The sequence below is a fragment of the Parus major genome, chromosome 1 (genome assembly GCF_001522545.3).
Source record: "Parus major isolate Abel chromosome 1, Parus_major1.1, whole genome shotgun sequence".
NCBI lineage: Eukaryota > Metazoa > Chordata > Aves > Passeriformes > Paridae > Parus > Parus major.
The window spans coordinates 79,622,463-79,639,727 of record NC_031768.1 but is presented as its reverse complement, the minus strand read 5'-3'; the positions used below and the strand labels follow the sequence as shown (position 1 = coordinate 79,639,727).

General features: G+C 38.6%; 1 protein-coding gene across 2 annotated transcripts in view; it reads right to left on the bottom strand.

Moving 5' to 3' along the window:
* The window catches only part of NOX4 (NADPH oxidase 4), a 110,462-nt gene that overhangs the window by 35,407 nt on the left and 57,790 nt on the right, over positions 1 to 17,265 (bottom strand). For both annotated transcript variants that reach the window (XM_015644620.2, XM_015644629.1), the window contains one exon: positions 10,799 to 10,880. In XM_015644620.2, coding sequence (XP_015500106.1) covers positions 10,799 to 10,880 — 82 coding nt within the window. The remainder of the gene's footprint in view (positions 1 to 10,798; positions 10,881 to 17,265) is intronic.

Sequence of the window (17,265 nt, the reverse complement as noted above, 5' to 3'; positions counted from 1 at the left end):
TTTAGCAAGCCAACTATATTAGGGTTTTTTTTTTCCTTTGGCTTCAGTTTAGCAGCCATGTCTGACATATGTGAATTGAAGCAGAATTTCATGTTGTCTCCTTGAAATAAAACAGGGCTGACAGAGAAGCTGGCATGTAACAACTGCCTTTCCCAGAAAGTCTGCTCTTTCTGGATGGAAAGCAGCACAGCATTTCACTCTGGCATAACTTAAATATGTGACCAATGACTATTACACTGGTTACAGACCAGCAGAGATCCTTCAGGAGAGCAGCACTCAGAAACACTGGCACAGACACTGAAGTGCTCACTCTATCATCCTAATAACTAGATTTTGGTACTTTCTAGTCTTTCTTCCAACTTACACTAAAAAATTATGGAAAGCCTGGATTCACTTCACAACTCCAGAGTTTACCTTATACCAGCTTGAATGAAGTGCCAGTTTCCAAGATTTGAGCGAAGTGAGTGGGATCTCTCCAACGCACTTCAAACTCTTACTCATGGAGTGACGTGCTGAAATCCTAGAGATGGTTCCCTTGAAAACTGCAGTGGCAGGAGATACGCTTGAAGCACTATTAAGATCACACAGTTACATCTTCACAACGCCCAGACAGCCAGAACATTAGGTTTGTGACTCCTTCACAGGATAACATCTATATAATTTGCCTTGTCCAAATTGAAGCGCAAGAAAACAGATGGCTCAGTTCTGCCACCATTTCTTTGCTTGTTCTGGTAAAAGAGTACCACGTGATGGAGAAATTGTCAACAGCCACTTCCATTGCTGTATTTTCCCCAACAACATTAGGATGTAAGGCACAGGAAAAAAAGCTTTCAAAAGTCTTTTGAGAAGGGATGCAAATCCTTTCATTTTGAAGAAATCACTGTAAATGCATGTCTGCATTTCAGATATTATTTAAGAAACTTCAGCTATCAATACAAATAAAAGAATAATTTAATCTGTTTCAAGACCTTCAGAATTGGTTCAATATAACAAAAATATTCAATCTGTTCAGTTGATTTGTCTAAAAGAGAAACTAATTAAACCTTAAGAATATTAGAAATCACGAATACTAACATACCTAGAAAACCTATTTTAATCTTGAAGACACAGTATACAGTGAATGGAAATTAAAGCTATATAATCTTAGACATAACATCATGATGCACCACGCAGAGGGAAAATAAAGCCTTGGAAACCCGCAGGCATTTTCCTTTCATAAGACATTTTTGAGTATTTTTTAAAATCAGAGAGGATAAGGAGAATATTTACAAGTTATCATTTCCATACTGGTCACGTGCACTTGGGGTAAGAGGACTGACCCTGATGCTGTGGGGGTTTTTGGAGTAGGCAGAAATTTTACTTTATACAAGCTCCCAGAGGAATGAGAAAGTTTTAAATGTTTGGTTTTAAATGAGATTTGATTCTACATGACTTTCAACCCCACACAAATTTAATTTAAACCTTGTTTTATAAAGGTACCTTGACAGCAATGGATAATTAAAACATAAAGCAAAGTATTATATGAAAGTTATTAAGTTCTAAAGCAAACTATTTTCATATCTTTTGTTTCCCTATCTTTTGGTGCCTATAAAGACACCTTCGCTCATTGCTTTAAGGGAAGATAAAATGTCACCACATTCTTGATACAACAGAAATGCATTGCTCATCACCTCACTTGACACACATGATGCCTCATGTTAAGTGCAGATGCTTAGACTAATAATCTTCTGCAAGCCTGTAACCCACAAGGTTCTTCTATTAAAAAACAACAACCAGGAACTCTGAATATCATCAAATTTATCTTCACCATCCAACTCAGTACATATCTTCTATTCAAACAGCTTTTGTGTTTGGACTTATCTACTTTAGTCTCCAATTCTGTTTGTGAACAGCCTCAGCCAGCTGATTAGGCAACAATCAGAAAGGATTTGGCAGCTAATATCACGGGCTGTTGCAGTCCTGCAGCTGCTAACAATGTTTTCCAGCTGCTAGCTGTCTGGCCATTCAAAAGTACTTGTGATTCTTTCAAACCACTTGACAAGGTCGTAGAAGAAGTGTCCTTGGGGCTAGACTTGGCCCACTGGGCACTATCAACCAGCAGCCAACTCCTGTCCTCATGACTGATGATAATTAACATCTACAATAACATACTATAGGATGAGACAGCTTTTCCACCACTGACAATTTTTACGACTTCATAGTTCTGAGCTAAGCTCTAGCCCAGATGCTGAGACAGCTTCCTCCATGAAATGGGTCTGACGTGTTTATCTGGGGATGCTCAATTCAGGGTGGTCCTCTTGGCATCCCACAGCCCAGGCCTCCTATATATTTCTCTGAAGAGACAGGGAATAGCTGTCTCATCAACACAGACCAACATAGATCAACACATCCCTGCTGCTGCCTCTGATTATCACCAAGAGTGTAAAGGCCAACATGCTTCATGAAAAAGACATGTGAAATGTCTCCCTTACATATAAATTAAAGAGCCTGGCACTCAGAATTGAACCACACCATCAGTGCCACGCACCAAAAGGCTGCTAAAACTGAAACCCAGGCTCATTTACTGAAAAGAACAAACCATCCTTGCCTATTTTATGCAAAACTAGAGCACTGTAACAGTCTCCTTTGTATTGAATGTTTGTGCTTTCCTCTCCTCTGCAGTATTAAAGCATGAAGAGACACTTGTGGTATGCATGAAATCTTATCTTAAATAAGTTTATCTGCATCTTCAAACTTACTTGGCAAATGGCCAGAACTTCAATGAGTGTTGATAAATTTCTACCATTGTTAAAGACCAGAAAGTATATTTATGGCTGTGTCTTACATGAAACGCAAAGGATGACATGGCAGGCAGCTTTTTTTTTTCCCCTCCAAATGTTTAGGGGCATAACACTTTGTCCATTTTGTCCTCTGTTATAGCTGGAATCTTTCTTTTCTCCCTTTTCCACCAAGACTTACTAACAAAATGCCAATCAAAGATGCTGCCTCCTTTAACAGTTTCTATGAAAGAAATCAGCCTTGGGGTCCCTCACTGAAAGAATGGGGCCAAAAATAAAAATGTTAATGTGCAGGTAGGTGTGTAAGAGTGAATGAATGATGCTGCCCCTTTTATCCAGAGTCACATGGAACCACAGGACTGCAGAATGGCTGGAATTGAAGGGTCCTCTGGAGGTCATCTAGTCCATCCCCCGCCTGGAGTAGGTTGCACAGGACTGCTGCATCCAGGAGGAAATCACTACTGTCAACAACCAAAACTCCTCAGCACTTGTTTCTCTTCTTTTCCAGAGACTGGTGCTTGGATTTCTGTAACTATGGTAATTGTGGAACTATTTTTTTTAAACTAATATAAGCCATTATTTTTAAAACTATGATAAAATTGGATATAAGGGCGGAAGGGATCATTTTAACTCTCTTACATAATGAATCAAAGAACCTCACTAAAAATTTCAGCATCAAATTACTATAACTTCTGTTTGAGTTGCTTTTAAAAAAAACATGCCTCAATTCATCTGGTGGCAGATAATTCCTCACAATCTCATGATGCTGTTCAGTAGTAGACATGCATGTATCAATTAATTGGCAAGCTTTATCAAGAACCATGCTCATACTCCCAAATAGCCAAATGAAAACCAGCTCTAATGATTTGTTTTACCCTGTTCACTTTGAACAAAGCAATGATTTCATCTTCCAAAAGTTGTGACAGGTTTAATAATTTTTTATTCTCAGTCAGCCATTTCCCATTCTCAACTGAGGTTATCACAAAGTTTTGCATAAAACAGTTCATGCCTGCTAATGAGCCACAACTATGCTATGATAAACAGGTAACTTCAAGTAGCATTCTAGAATGTGTGGTACTTAAAGGAGAATACATATGCATACAGAGCTTCAATTTACTCCACAATATTTTATTTTTTTTTCCCCCCACATCTTTCTACCTAGAAAGGTTTATACTTGTGCCTTAGATTTCAGGTGTGAGCCCTGTTGAAATTAGCAGCAAAATTCCCCTTGACTTTCAGGAGACTGGTTCACTCTGCTGTTGTTACACAGACTCAAGGCTTTTGGAAACAGAACAAAAGTGTCGTTATTTTGCAAATTACTGCAGTACTGTATTGGTACTCTAAACAAATATAGCCTATGTCTCAAGGAATTTGTGACCCATATCTTACTTTAATGTGTCATCCTAACATTTCAAGACACTGACTTAGTCCTGTTTGGTATTACTTGGATGGGTCCACGTGAGTTCTTTGTAGAATCTGTGCTTAAAGATGTAAAGCAATAAAGCAGTATATTCATACTGTTCTTTGCCTTTCTATTTTCATTTTGGTTTAAAAAAAATTTAGATCCAATACTTTCATTTTTACTCCTATAATATGATTGCTCTTTTTAATTAACAGCTAGCAGCTACCCCATTGCTACTGTTCTTTCCATTTCATAAAAAACCCTAATGACAGGAAAATGCACTTTATTTAGAATGGAGGTTTTATTGTCATAATAAATTATTGTCATAAATGTGCTCAGCCTTGCACTGGTTTGTAAACTTTACAGAATAGGGTGTTATCACTGCAAAAAGTCACATAAAAAAATTTAAAAATAAAAAAATTATGGAAAAAAAGAGACAAAATCCTAATCCCTAAAATTATTCTTCTCTATAAACAGCTTGAATTTCTTTAAAAGGTCATTCCAGATTCTTTAGGCAGGTCTCTTTTTTAATCAAGTCATTCTCTGAAACTCAGGTTTCTGAGGACTCAGACTGATGATGAGATGGTTTACTTTTAGCTTGCATTTTGAAACAGATCTTGGAGCATTTCGAAACCAGTAATTTTCATGCTTCATGTACAGTGCTACACAAAGCATTTAAAGTGCTTGTGTGGGCACTTTTGAGAGGTTCCTTCATTTGGCACCTTCCCATCTGATTTCAGCAATATGGGAAGGCCATGTATTTTTGCAGAGAAAAACAGGATAGATGTTATTTCAGATAAGAGAGCCAACTGCACACAACTGAAAGGACTGTGGAAGACCTGATTTCTATTTCTGGTCTCATCCCAAGGAGAACTGTTCCTGGATGATGCTGGTAACTCACATCAGAATCCCATGCCTCAGTTTTTCCTCTATAACAAGAGGACATCTTTTGTAAAGTACTTCACAGGAAGCCTTTTAGAGAAAACCACTTCTTACAAGTTCTCCACCTCTTTTTAAAATTAAAAATCTCTTTGCCTTTGCAATGAAGACTCGGTGATGACCACACAGGTCACGATTCTTCCCCTTGGAGAACATCAGGGAAGATGCTGTCTTTGTTTCTGATGCAAACTGAACTGGGTTTCTAGGCCATGATCCTGCTAGCTGCTCTTGTGCATGTTTCAAATTCAAGGGAACCTCAGTGGATGAACTGACTGAGCAGCATCACTTCCAGCAGACAAAACTCACTACTTTCTTCAGTTAGACACAAATTATTTTCCTCTAAAAAGAAAAATATTCTCAGGACAGCTGCAAATAAGACACAAGTTTTATTCCTGGGGAATTATTTATGAAATTTTATCTGTTTCTTGGCTTAGATCTCAAGCTGTAGGAAATTGTCACAGATCCATTCCAAACCCATTATCATTAAAATGAATAACAATTGGGAACCAGAAGACACAATGGTTTAGGGAGGGCACTAACTTTCTGCCGTCTATTTGTCTAGACTCCTCCATGATGAGAATTGAATAACGCCATTTAGCTTTGTTTGAGCTGAAACTTTTTAGCAGCTTTTCAAAGATGACTTTCACAAATATGTATTTGAATATACATATACATATGTATCAAGATGCTGTATTATCTGGGATTTTTCGTGACATGAAAATTACCAGCATATTTGTGCACACACGAGAAGACTACCTTAATTTACTAGGAATATATGCCAAAGAATGGTTTGTAGCTTTATGACTGATGGAAAGTAAATGTATTTGCAATATTATTTCATCATACCTGCTAGGTCCGAAGTTCATTTCTTTCTCCAAAATTCAAGACTTTGTCATTCCATTTAAATAATAAGATTTATTTCTTATACAGACAAATTTATGAGTTTAGATTATCTCCCTATTTGACTATAAAGAAGTGCTGTTATTTCTCTATGTGCACATTATGGAAACAGTCACCAAAATTTTGCTTTTCTTCATTCCTGCCTTTTTTTGTTCGTTTGTTTGTTTATTTTGATTTATTTTAAAAATAAGTGGGAAAACGTTTGAAAGATTTTAAAATTTTGGGACAGAGACCTTTTTAGCAAGCCGTACGTACCCTGCAAGAAATTATTATTTATTTTGTTCAAGAGAAGGGCAAGTTTTAAATTGACCTCCACCCTTTTGTATGGAGGTGTCATTTCAGATGGTACAGGACTTTCTTGCCCAGCAGAAAATGGTACAGTGAGATGGCAGAAACTGGAAACTGAAGTTAAAAAAATTATCACAAGTGAAGTAACTGACAACTGAAACAAGCTGATCTAAAGGCTTGTAAGTTTTTCAATTTTTAAGGTCTCAATTTGATTCTAAATTCCTGCTCTGTCTGCACAAGAAACTTGCTGCAAGGATTATCACTAATGCTCTATGGCTTATATTAAGAAGGGACTCAAATTAGCTGGAACATAACCACTCCTTCTGCTCTTAGAATCTGTGAATCATCCAAAAACTTTTTTACTAAACTCACAGAAGATAAGAGCGAAGACGGCAAATATATCTAAACGGGAAAAAAAAGAAGCAATAATCCCTCTAAAAAACCCCACATATTTATGTGAGGATTTCAGCAATAACTTGAAAATATAAAGTACAACTGAACTGTCAAGTCACTTCTAGACAGAAAAAAATTGCTAAAAACCTGTAATGCCAGTAGCATTTCTGACACATCCCTCTTCAAATGCTGTTTTGTGCCCTGTCAGCCTCCCTCTTGCCTTATTCACCCATCAACCTAATTTCTCACTCTTGCACTTCTATCATTTTCCTTATCATTCTGCTCTTTTGGGTTTGCTTTTTTCTTTTGACATTATCAGGCCCAGCCACAAGTGGCACTTCCCCCTGGCACTTCGAGGCAATTGCATATCCTTCCCTTGTGCAAACAGCACAGGCAGTCAGGAGCAGAGTGGAGTCAGCAGGGAAAGACCCCAGACCTCAGGGGATGGAGCAACCTAAGCCCCTGCTGCCACCAACCACCCTGTCACACACTGGACCCTGTAGCCAAATTAATGAGCATAGTGCCTTTTTCAGGAGCAGTCCTGTGCAGCCTTTGCTGCACTCTAGCAGTTCTTGTTGCATTTTATGAGTGAAACTGAAAAAAAACATGTAGGAATGTCATCAGCAAAGTGGGCAAGCAAGGAAAGCATGAACTGGATACCAACATGAGAAAAGCTCCTGCAGGAATGTGCTAAATGTGAGACTCTTGAAGGTTTTTTATGAGATACAGGGGCCATAATGCTCGTTTGAAAAGTAAGGAGGATAAGATTTGTTGCAGAAAGTCTGGTTTGCCGACAGACCTGATTGTGTTGGCCTAACTCCCCTCAGCAGGTTTGTGGAGTGAGGCAGAGCAGGACTAAGCTGCAGATATGTCTGTCATTTGCTTTGCGTGCAGAGGGTTTTCCCAGGCAGTTACACTCAGCAGCAGCTATGCACCCCAACCCATCTGGGTGCCCACAGCTGCAGGTTTATTCTTAGTTTCAGGAATGCAAATCCTTGTGGACATGGTAATTAATGGCTTCATGTCAGCAAGGAGACAGGTTTTCCCCTCAAAATATTTCTCTTTGTGGACAGGTCAGTTTCCAGATGAAGTGGATGAGGTGGGGGTTTAGTCACATCTAATTCCACATTTGTCACTCAAGGTATCAAAAAGACCTGCCTGGATTAGACTGCTCTTGCTAGTTCTGTAACATGTAATTACATGCAGTGCAGTGTGTTTCACTAAAAACTCTACTCTAGGCATGAGAGTGATGGAGCCAAGCTCCTTCTGCTCTGCAGCGCTGTGAAGAGAAGTGAGAGGACAAACACATGCCCATGTCCTGGCAGAGTGCTGTGTCCCAGCCCACAGGCCACAGTGAGACCTGCTGCTCACCATGCCATGCGGCTTGTGGGCACACAGTGCTATGTCAAGAAGTCAAGGTGATGTGCTGTGTGGCTTTATAAGCCTTGATCTTCGTAAGATCAGGCCTCTCTGTGGTCTCCTGTGCCTGCCAGAGCAGGGACTGGCTCCTTGGCTAAGCCAAGCCTATCCAAATAAACTTGGGCAAAAACAAGGACATGAAAAAGATCGCACATCTCCATCAACTAGGAGGGCAAAGCATGTTTCTTTGACACATTTACCCCAGAAAATTCAGGAAAATGTCCACATATATTCTAGAAAACTTCTTCCAGTCATTTCAGTGCATGGACATCTTCTCTGAGAACAACATGCACTGTTACCTGGGAAAGAGTTCAGGTCTTAATGTAATAAATGAACAAGAACATAATTCAGACAAGAACACCAAGGTTTCTATTTCTTCCAAAAGGTGATGGATTACAGTTTGCCCATTTATCCTTTAATATTTATTGCAATGATTCTGAATATCCTAAGTGGTACTGAACACCCTCCTATTCAATCTCCTTCCTTTGGACATTTGTCTCTTAAATATGTGAAAATTTTTATCCTTTCCACCTACTAAGCCCTGCTTAGTCAAGCTATTCAGCTAAGTCATTACTAAGAATTCTCTTCTATCTTTAACCTTCAATATTCTTAGGATTTCTTTAATCATTACAAATTCCAGTTTGTGTCCTATGACAACATCTCATTAAAATGATCTTCCTGCTTAGATCCTAATGTGGTACAACCAGTCACTGCTCAGCTGAAGGCAATGAAGGGACACTGATTTATGAGACCTGTCTCTTCATTACTTTAATTTCTGTTAGCTGACCCTTCCGTGAAAATGAGAATAGGAAAGGTGAAAAAATAATATAGGAATAAGACAAAATGCATTATGAAGATAAAGAGGTTTTCTACTTTGCTAAACACAAGTTTAGCTCAAAAGACAACTCCTGGGAAAATTTGGATATGTCAATAGTGTTCAACCAGTTTCTCAATGAGCTTTAACATATGATAAATTTCTGTAACAAGAAAGCGAGTTTGCATCGATTAATGATTCTACAAACAAGAATCTATTTGTTTTAATAACATACACAAACTTCTTTTTGGTTAGGTGCCAAAATTTGGCTGACTTCTGTATGTTAGAGGAATCAGTCAATCTTCCCAAGTAATGTGGCTGTAAACATGTATTCTTTTTGTGATGCACAGCCACTATAACTTCCAACAGCAGCAGAGCTCTGTACAAGCTATTTTCTCTCTGATCTTTGAAGAGTTGAACGCATCCTCTGTCAGAAGACAACAGACAACTCATTCGCCCATGAATCTGACATTGTGTAATATTGTTAGTAGACTTTTTGCCAAGAATGCTAGCAATAAATTGAACGTAATGAAATGGAAAGTCAAACGTCTTAGGAATGATTTATATAGAGATAAGTCTGTTCTTTGAGGAAGGACAATGAACTGGTTTCTCAGACCAGTCTGACAGTGTCCATATCAAAAATTAAATAATCCAAGCCAAGCAAAGCATAGTACTGCCAGGCTTCCAAAGGATGAGGAGAAGAGTAATAACTCATGGAAGTCCTAATGAAAAAAGAAGATCAATCCATACACATAAGGTGCTTTCCACTATTTCATATATTGTACCTCCACAGCATTCCAGTAATATAGTGGCAATGGACAATGCAAACAAGAAATTTAGGGGGATAAAACTGTGTCTCCCTTGAAGTCAAAGCAAAACTTTTTTCAGAACCAGGATTTCACCATTTTCAGAATCAGGATTTTATCCTTGAGTGCTTTTATTTTTAAGTTTCACAGTAAGGAGGTGACTGGCTTTCAGCACTCAGCCTCTCTAATTGTCTGCTCTTAAAAAAAATCTGTATTATCAGATTTAAAGAGATTTAATACCTAGCTTCATGACTACTTATCTATTTCAGAAACCTCCTAACAATAATAAATTTGCTTGTTTCCATCATCATTGAGGGATTGTCTTCATACATTTTTTCTTCCATCTCCTCCCTCTGTCCACCCTGCACTAGCATTCTTTCATTGTTCATCCTGGTAAGGGTTAATATGAGGATTATTTGTTCTTCTTTCCCCTTCACTGCCTCTGTTCTAGCAGAAAGTGACTGTTTTTTCTAGTCAATATTATATCAAAGAGCTTTTATCGTTTCACTCAGGTATGTCACTTGAAAAAAGAAGAGGTATTGTCCAGGATACACAATACATTCAAGACCTCCTTAACACTCAACACTTACTCTTTCAATCCCTTTAGGGACATAGGCAAACATATACCCCTAAAAAAGGGGAAAAAAAAAAAAAAGTTTCCTAGTGTTTGCAGGCTATCAGAGGAAAGCCTGTTAAAATTCAAGGGAATCTGTCACCATAAATGATGAAATCCCAGAAGACAAGAGTGGGGATTAGACTGACAAAACATCTACCTGTGTCAACAGAGAAACAAAGCTCCATCAGACACTGATCCAGGCAACTCAACATCTGTGCTCCACCACCGCCACCTCCCCCACTGACAGCTGAGCGTGCTTGAAATGTGTGTCTTCTTCTCCTGACACCACTCAAAAGACTGCAGAGATCAGTGCTAGCGTGGCTCCCTGACAGCTCTGCCTAAGGACTTTGCACCAAAAGCATGTACAGTGCTATAAATGCTTTACTCTCCCTTGCTGCAAATAAATAAAGATTTTATTTCTCCCAAGAAGACAATCTTACTTACTTGGGATAGCGTCTCTGCTGAAAGATGGGCAGAATCTCTGTATCTTGATTTGAATGTAGTAGCAGTAAATCCCGAAATCTTTCTGTCAGGACAAAGAAAATAAAAAAAGAAGAAAAGAAAAAAAAACAAACCCAGACTGTGACTCTGCATTATACGTTCAGGCCACAAGTAAGCAAGCAGTAATATCAGTGAATTCTCTTCTCCAGCAATATTTAGAAGAGGACAAAACTAAGAGAAGAGGGACTAAAAATGTTTCCTGTAAAACCTTTTAATATTTTAAAATGTCTTTTTTTTCATTCAATACTGAATTCTAGTAGTGTCTGTAAGTTACTGAGGTCTGCACAGAGGTCTTCTAGGTATCATGCACCAACAGCCATAAGCAGTCCCTGCGAGCCTAGTCCCAACAGAAAGGAGGAACCCCTAAGAATTCACCAGCTACTCAAGGATCACAGTAGTCAAAACAAACATGTTAATTAATTCACATAAGTTAAACTGCAGTGCCTTCAGTAATTGACTTTATGTTTTTAAGGATGGTTGGAAGACTGAATTGCTTTTTTGCCATTGTTATCTATTTGAAAAACTGCATGATAGGATTATCTGTAGGAGGTAAAGCTTTTGTAACTTAATTTCACTGACCACCAAATGAAAGGTTGGTTGCAGTTTGTGTATCTGCCTTTCTCTTATGCCTTTCTCCAGAAGTGGTTAGACACAGTAAATCAAGTGGGATCTGTAGGACCTTCTTCTATCAGTCCAGATTTCTCAGTAGTGAAAGATACAGACCTCCTCAAAATTCATGTGATACCCAGATTCAGGGATATAAGAGGATTTCCCACCCAGATCAAATTCCTTTAGTAAATCCCTTAGCTCTCCATAGCATGGGACATGCTGTATTTCCTTCCATCACCTGCAACTTCAATCTGTCCTACAGTGGCACAGAACTGATTCCCTTTCCACCTCCTACCCTTCCTTCAATACCTTATAACTGTGGCTGAAAGTCTTCAGCTGCAGGTATTACCCTTCTTTTGCTAAACAACAATTTGCAGCCTGTTTTGTGTGTGGCAGCTGTACCATTCATTACTTTAAACTAACCCTCTTCCATGAAATTTTTCATTCTGGAAACAGCCTGAGGGTAAGTGTAGTCCCTCCTCCTCTTAGATTCCTATGTCTCTTAAAATACCCTCTAATACCAAGTTTATGGATAAGGACAAAGATTACAGGACAAGAAAACATTCAGTTTTATGTAATGTTCTGTCATCAAAACTAAACTCCATTAATTTGTATACAATTCTACTATGTGGCCTCTAAAGAGGAAAGAAACCCATCCAAACCATACTTGATAAAGTTGTAATACCTTGAAAAAAGCACAGTTAATTCAGAAAGAAAACTCTCTTGTTAAGGCCTCAGTTTTAAAGGTCAGCTGTCTCACACCTCTAGTCTTTCCTCAGCTGGCTAAGATGTATTGCAAACATCTTGAATAAGATACCAGGATTGGCCAGGGAAGAAAGAAGGGCTTATCTTTGTTCCTTTGCTTCTACATCTCTTCATATTCAATTCTGAAAGAAATAAGCACTCCTACCTCCAAAATTCTTCTCACATCTTCAAAACTAACTTAGTCTTCCTGTACCTAAGTAGAACAAACAGCAGATGTGGCCAACAAAAATAAATGCAATAAATGCAACGCTGTAAAGATGAAAGCTAAATCCAATGACTACTTTTCAGGAAATAGCCTGCTCACTGTCTTGAGGAAAAGCTTGCTATTGTGCTTTTCCTGGAGATGGAGAAATTTTCTTTTCTTTCAGTCTTCTGGTACATGGCAATAGGCAGTACACATGCCCTACCATCCTCAAAGACGATACATTACCATCTTCAAAAGCCAATGGACAAGAACTGAAAGGATTCAGAAAGTTTTCACAGATGCAAAAAATCCTCTCGTGTTTCAGAGGTAGCACGTGAACTTCCACCTCTGCTTCAGTTATCTCCCCACCCTATCCAAGCTACCATTGCATTTCCATGCATCCTTTACAAAAGCCTTCATTCAAACAACAGCCTTTGTGTGTGCCTGGTGGAGGAATGGGAGGAAGTTCACAATGGCAAACACTGAGTGACAGCACTTCGTTCCATGACTTGAGGATTTTTATCTCTGGAACACAGTGCAAGCACCAAGATTAAGGATCTGCCTTTGTGGTGGCATAGCTGATTTACTTTTGAGGGTCTGTAACCCGGTGTCAGCCACGGAAAACATGCAGAGACATGTTCTTACTCAGTTCCATACTGCACAATACCACATTAGAGGTAGGTGAGTGAAGCTGGTTTCTCAGATCTTGGTAAGGATCTGTGAGTCTCTGGGAGAGACAAAACTCATCTCAGTGAGTGTGCAGATATGTCCTACCCCATTGTTCTGTCTGAGATGGATATCACCTAGGCAGAGAGCCATATTCCATCTCTATCTCCTACTCTGTGACTTTTTCTTGTGCTGCTGCCCTTTCACATTGATCAAGGCCATCTGGCTGCACTCCAGGACTCAATTCAGCATGCAGTGATCTTGAAAATATTTTGAATAGTAATGTGACAGGGCTGGCCAGTACTACTGCAAAAGCAGCCAAGTTATGGCATCTGAAATTGGCCTGAACAGTTTTCCTACTAGGTCTTGCTTTAGTTAAAGTCAACTTTTTTTTTTCTTTTTCCCCACACTATGGCAAATTTCCCAGGCAGATGTATTTTCTTTTCACCATATGACTTTACTCATTTTTCCATGTGGCGTGGTTTAACCTCAGACAGCAACCAAGCCCCACACAGCTGCTCAGTCACTCCCCCCATGGTTGGATGTGGGACAGAATCAGAGGAGTAAAAGCAAGAAAACTCATGGGTTGAGACAAAGACAGTTTATTAGGACAGACAAGGGAAGAAATGATAATCATGGCAGTAATAATAAAAATAATTAGAATGTACAAAACAAATGATGCACAATGCAATCGGCTCACACTTGCCAACCAATGCCCAGCCAGTTCCTGAGCAGCGGCTCCTGGCCAGCTTTCCTCATAGTTTATGCACTGAACATGATGCCATATGGTATAGAATATCCATCCCTATGGCCAGTTGGGGTCAGCTGATCTGGCTGTGCCCCTCCCAACCCCATATGCCTTCCAGCCTTCTCACCAGCAGGGCATGTAAAGATGAAAAGTGTCCTTGTCTTAGCATAAAGATTACTTGGCAACAACTAAAACATCAGCGTCTTATCAACATTGTTCTCATCTTAAATCCAAAACACAGCACTGTGCCAACTATTAGTAAGAAAACTGACTGTTCCAGCTGAAACCAGGACACCACAGAAAAACAGGGTATGGTAGGGTTGCACCTCATCTCAAATCTGTTCCACAGCTTCTCCCAGCACATTAACCTCCATGTCCTCTAAATCCTCTTAAGAGAAATACCATGTAGGAATCTTTAGGACTGATTTGTCCCACGGGACCATTGTGTACACATGTCTCTTTTGAGCTCTGCAACATCCTCCTATTACATGTAGGTACCAAAGTCACTCTAGTACAAATGACACTATTGCCTTTAAGGACCATCCATCAAGGTGATGAGGGAGGTGACAAGACCCTTGGAAGCTACTGACAGCACAGGTACTTTTGGTGCTCTTACAAAAGTAAATATGAGAAGACTAATGCATTACAAGAGAAGGCTTTTCAATTCACAAGAAAAAAGTCAAAATGATAGCTTCCCAACAGGGGAAGAATTTTTTCAGAAACCTAAGAACTTGTTCTAATTCATGCTACAACAACAAATGAAAGACTTGGGAACAAATGCAACCAATAATTAGAGGATTTTTACATTATTTTGATTTGCAATCAGTAGTTGATCAATAGAACTAAAACAAGTCACAATGTTTTCACTACTTGGATAATTTTAGAGAGGTGTCTTCCAAAAATTGAGGTTTTTTTCCTGTGATGCTTTTGTCTAGGTTGGTTTGATTTGTTAAAATAAAAAAGAATAACATTTACCTAGCCAAGGTTGCTTACTTCTGAAAACTGGCAATTACTTCTTTGTTCCTCATTCTATTCATACAATTTGCATGAGTTTAAGTCTGTACTAGCCACAGGATTATTCACATTGTTCTGAGATCAGCTATACCACTGATTGTTTTGTTGCTCTGCTGAGTGTGACACTGTAGCCTCACTGATGCTCCTGTAAGTCTGACCACAGGAAAAAGTTCTGAGACATCAAGAAGGGTTACACAGTCACATCTTAAACTTATGTTTTCAATATGATAGAGCATCTGAACTTCCTCCTGGCTTTCATTTTGAGTGTACAATTCCTTCAAAATCCTGTATCAGTGAGAAGTCCTCAGTTAAATTTAGGCAGTCTCATTGAGACCATACATGTTTAGCTAAACATGTAGCAAATTAATAATCTCTGATGTCTGGAGAGTGGTTGTAATAACACAGTCTTATGTTCTGTCCTCCTAAATCAAGAAGGCTGCAGATGATAAAGAAGAGAAAGTTTGCCATTGAAATATTTATGTATTTAACCTGTCCTATATATACACACCTTTCTTTCTTGTCTTTTATGCAATTTTTCTTCTCTGTATTCTACCTTTGGCTCCTCCTCCCCGCCCCAGCATAACGTATTCACAAGTCAGCTACTGGAATCTCAGTTATAAATGCCCTTACCATCTTTATGGTAATACATATTATGTCAAGCCTGTTAATCGACAAGGACAGAAGGATGCATTTCAAGAGAAATTTTCCCTTTAAAATATTTAGATTAATGCCATATTTGTTCTCAAGCAGAATGGGGTTGTGCTCAATATGGTGATTTGACAGTAATGTCAGAAAAACGAGAGCAAAAATGGGCATACGGTCTGAAGGTCACTCAAACTGGTTACAAGTCAAGTTTCCTTCTTCCAGGATATGCTTACAGAAGTGGAAAGAGAGACAAAGGGATTTTTTGCAATATTTTAGTATCTGGGGATTCTCAAAGTGAAGAAAAATAATTTGTATAGAATGTCCCTGTGAGTTAAAGTACATTATTATTCACATTCTGTAGACAGAAACACACTGTGGCACAAAGAGCACTCGCCTTGTTTTTTAAAGCTGTCATGTCCCTGAAGCTCTTATTGTTTTAGTACTTCAAAAATTATGCCAAGAGTCACACACTGCAGCTGTGTAAGGTTTGTCTTTAAAAGTCAGGTCTTGTGATGGTCTTTTCTTGCTCCTTCTTGTTACAAAATACCTTACAGAAAATAACAGCAAAGTCACTCCACTTTCACTGTGATTTCACTCTGCTAAATTCCAAGGTTCTTGAAAAATCAAATCCCTGCTCCTTCAGACTTTGATGGGTATGAATCTATGAGTGCACTATGTAACTGAAGTCTGAGACATTACTAGTTTGTTTATCCCAACCACCTTCAGACCATTTTCTGAACATCTAATAAAAAAAGGTTGAATTGAATACAATCAATTAAATTAAGAACACAGTAAAACCAATGGCAAATGGCTTAACAGGATAAGAATTTTTTTAAATACCAGTTTTATGGATTTTTTTTTAAATTAAGTTAATAAGAATAAATCAAAATGTGATCAGAAAGCAACCAGAGAGTGGGAGAACAGAATAACTTCATCAGTTAAAAAGTACAGAAATGGAAGGTCCACAGCCAGCCAAGCTGTCTACCTAATGGTCTATCCATAGTGACACTCTTCTACACTTGGATATTTTGTAGCCATGTTTCTGCAATTACCCTTCTGCATTCACTGAGAAACAAACAGTTCCACCTTTCACCAAAAGGACACTTCTAAGTCCTGCAATTTCAAACTAAAAAGTCTACTTAGTTTTATGTAAAATGCACAGTGGTCTGAACATCTTTCTTGTAATGAATAACAGTTTGCAGTAATTAAAACAAAATAAAAAGAAGTCAGCTTTCTTAAAACTGATGATGATATTTAATAGGATTTGAGATCCACTAATCTGACTTGTTTTCAAGCTCTGTAAATTTGGAAATGCTGTCATAAGTAGTTCCACAGTGCCTTGTAAAAATAAAAGGCATTTAGGAAGAAGTCTTTGCCAGTTAAGGGCTATAAAATGATGATGAGCAACAAGATGGCATAAAAATGAAATGTGTGATATTTTAGTTTGACCTCTGCCTTATTAATGGCTGAAGTTCCTGAAGTTAAGGAGCTATCACTCCTCTCTTCTTGAAGAACCAGTGCTACAAATATCCTCCATCAGATTAAAAGGGGATGAAATAAAGATGATGAGTTAATGCTGATGATCAAAAGGTTTCAAAATGATTACACCATCAGCCTTGGAATTCCCCTGAAACACACATATTTTGCTGATAGAGACAGGCTTTTTGACCAGATTGAACTTCCATGATTCTTAGCCCATTAAGCCCCACAGAGCTTAATTCTCCAATTTTCCACCATTTCCTTTCCTCCTGATCAGTCATCTGAAAGACTAATTAGGGT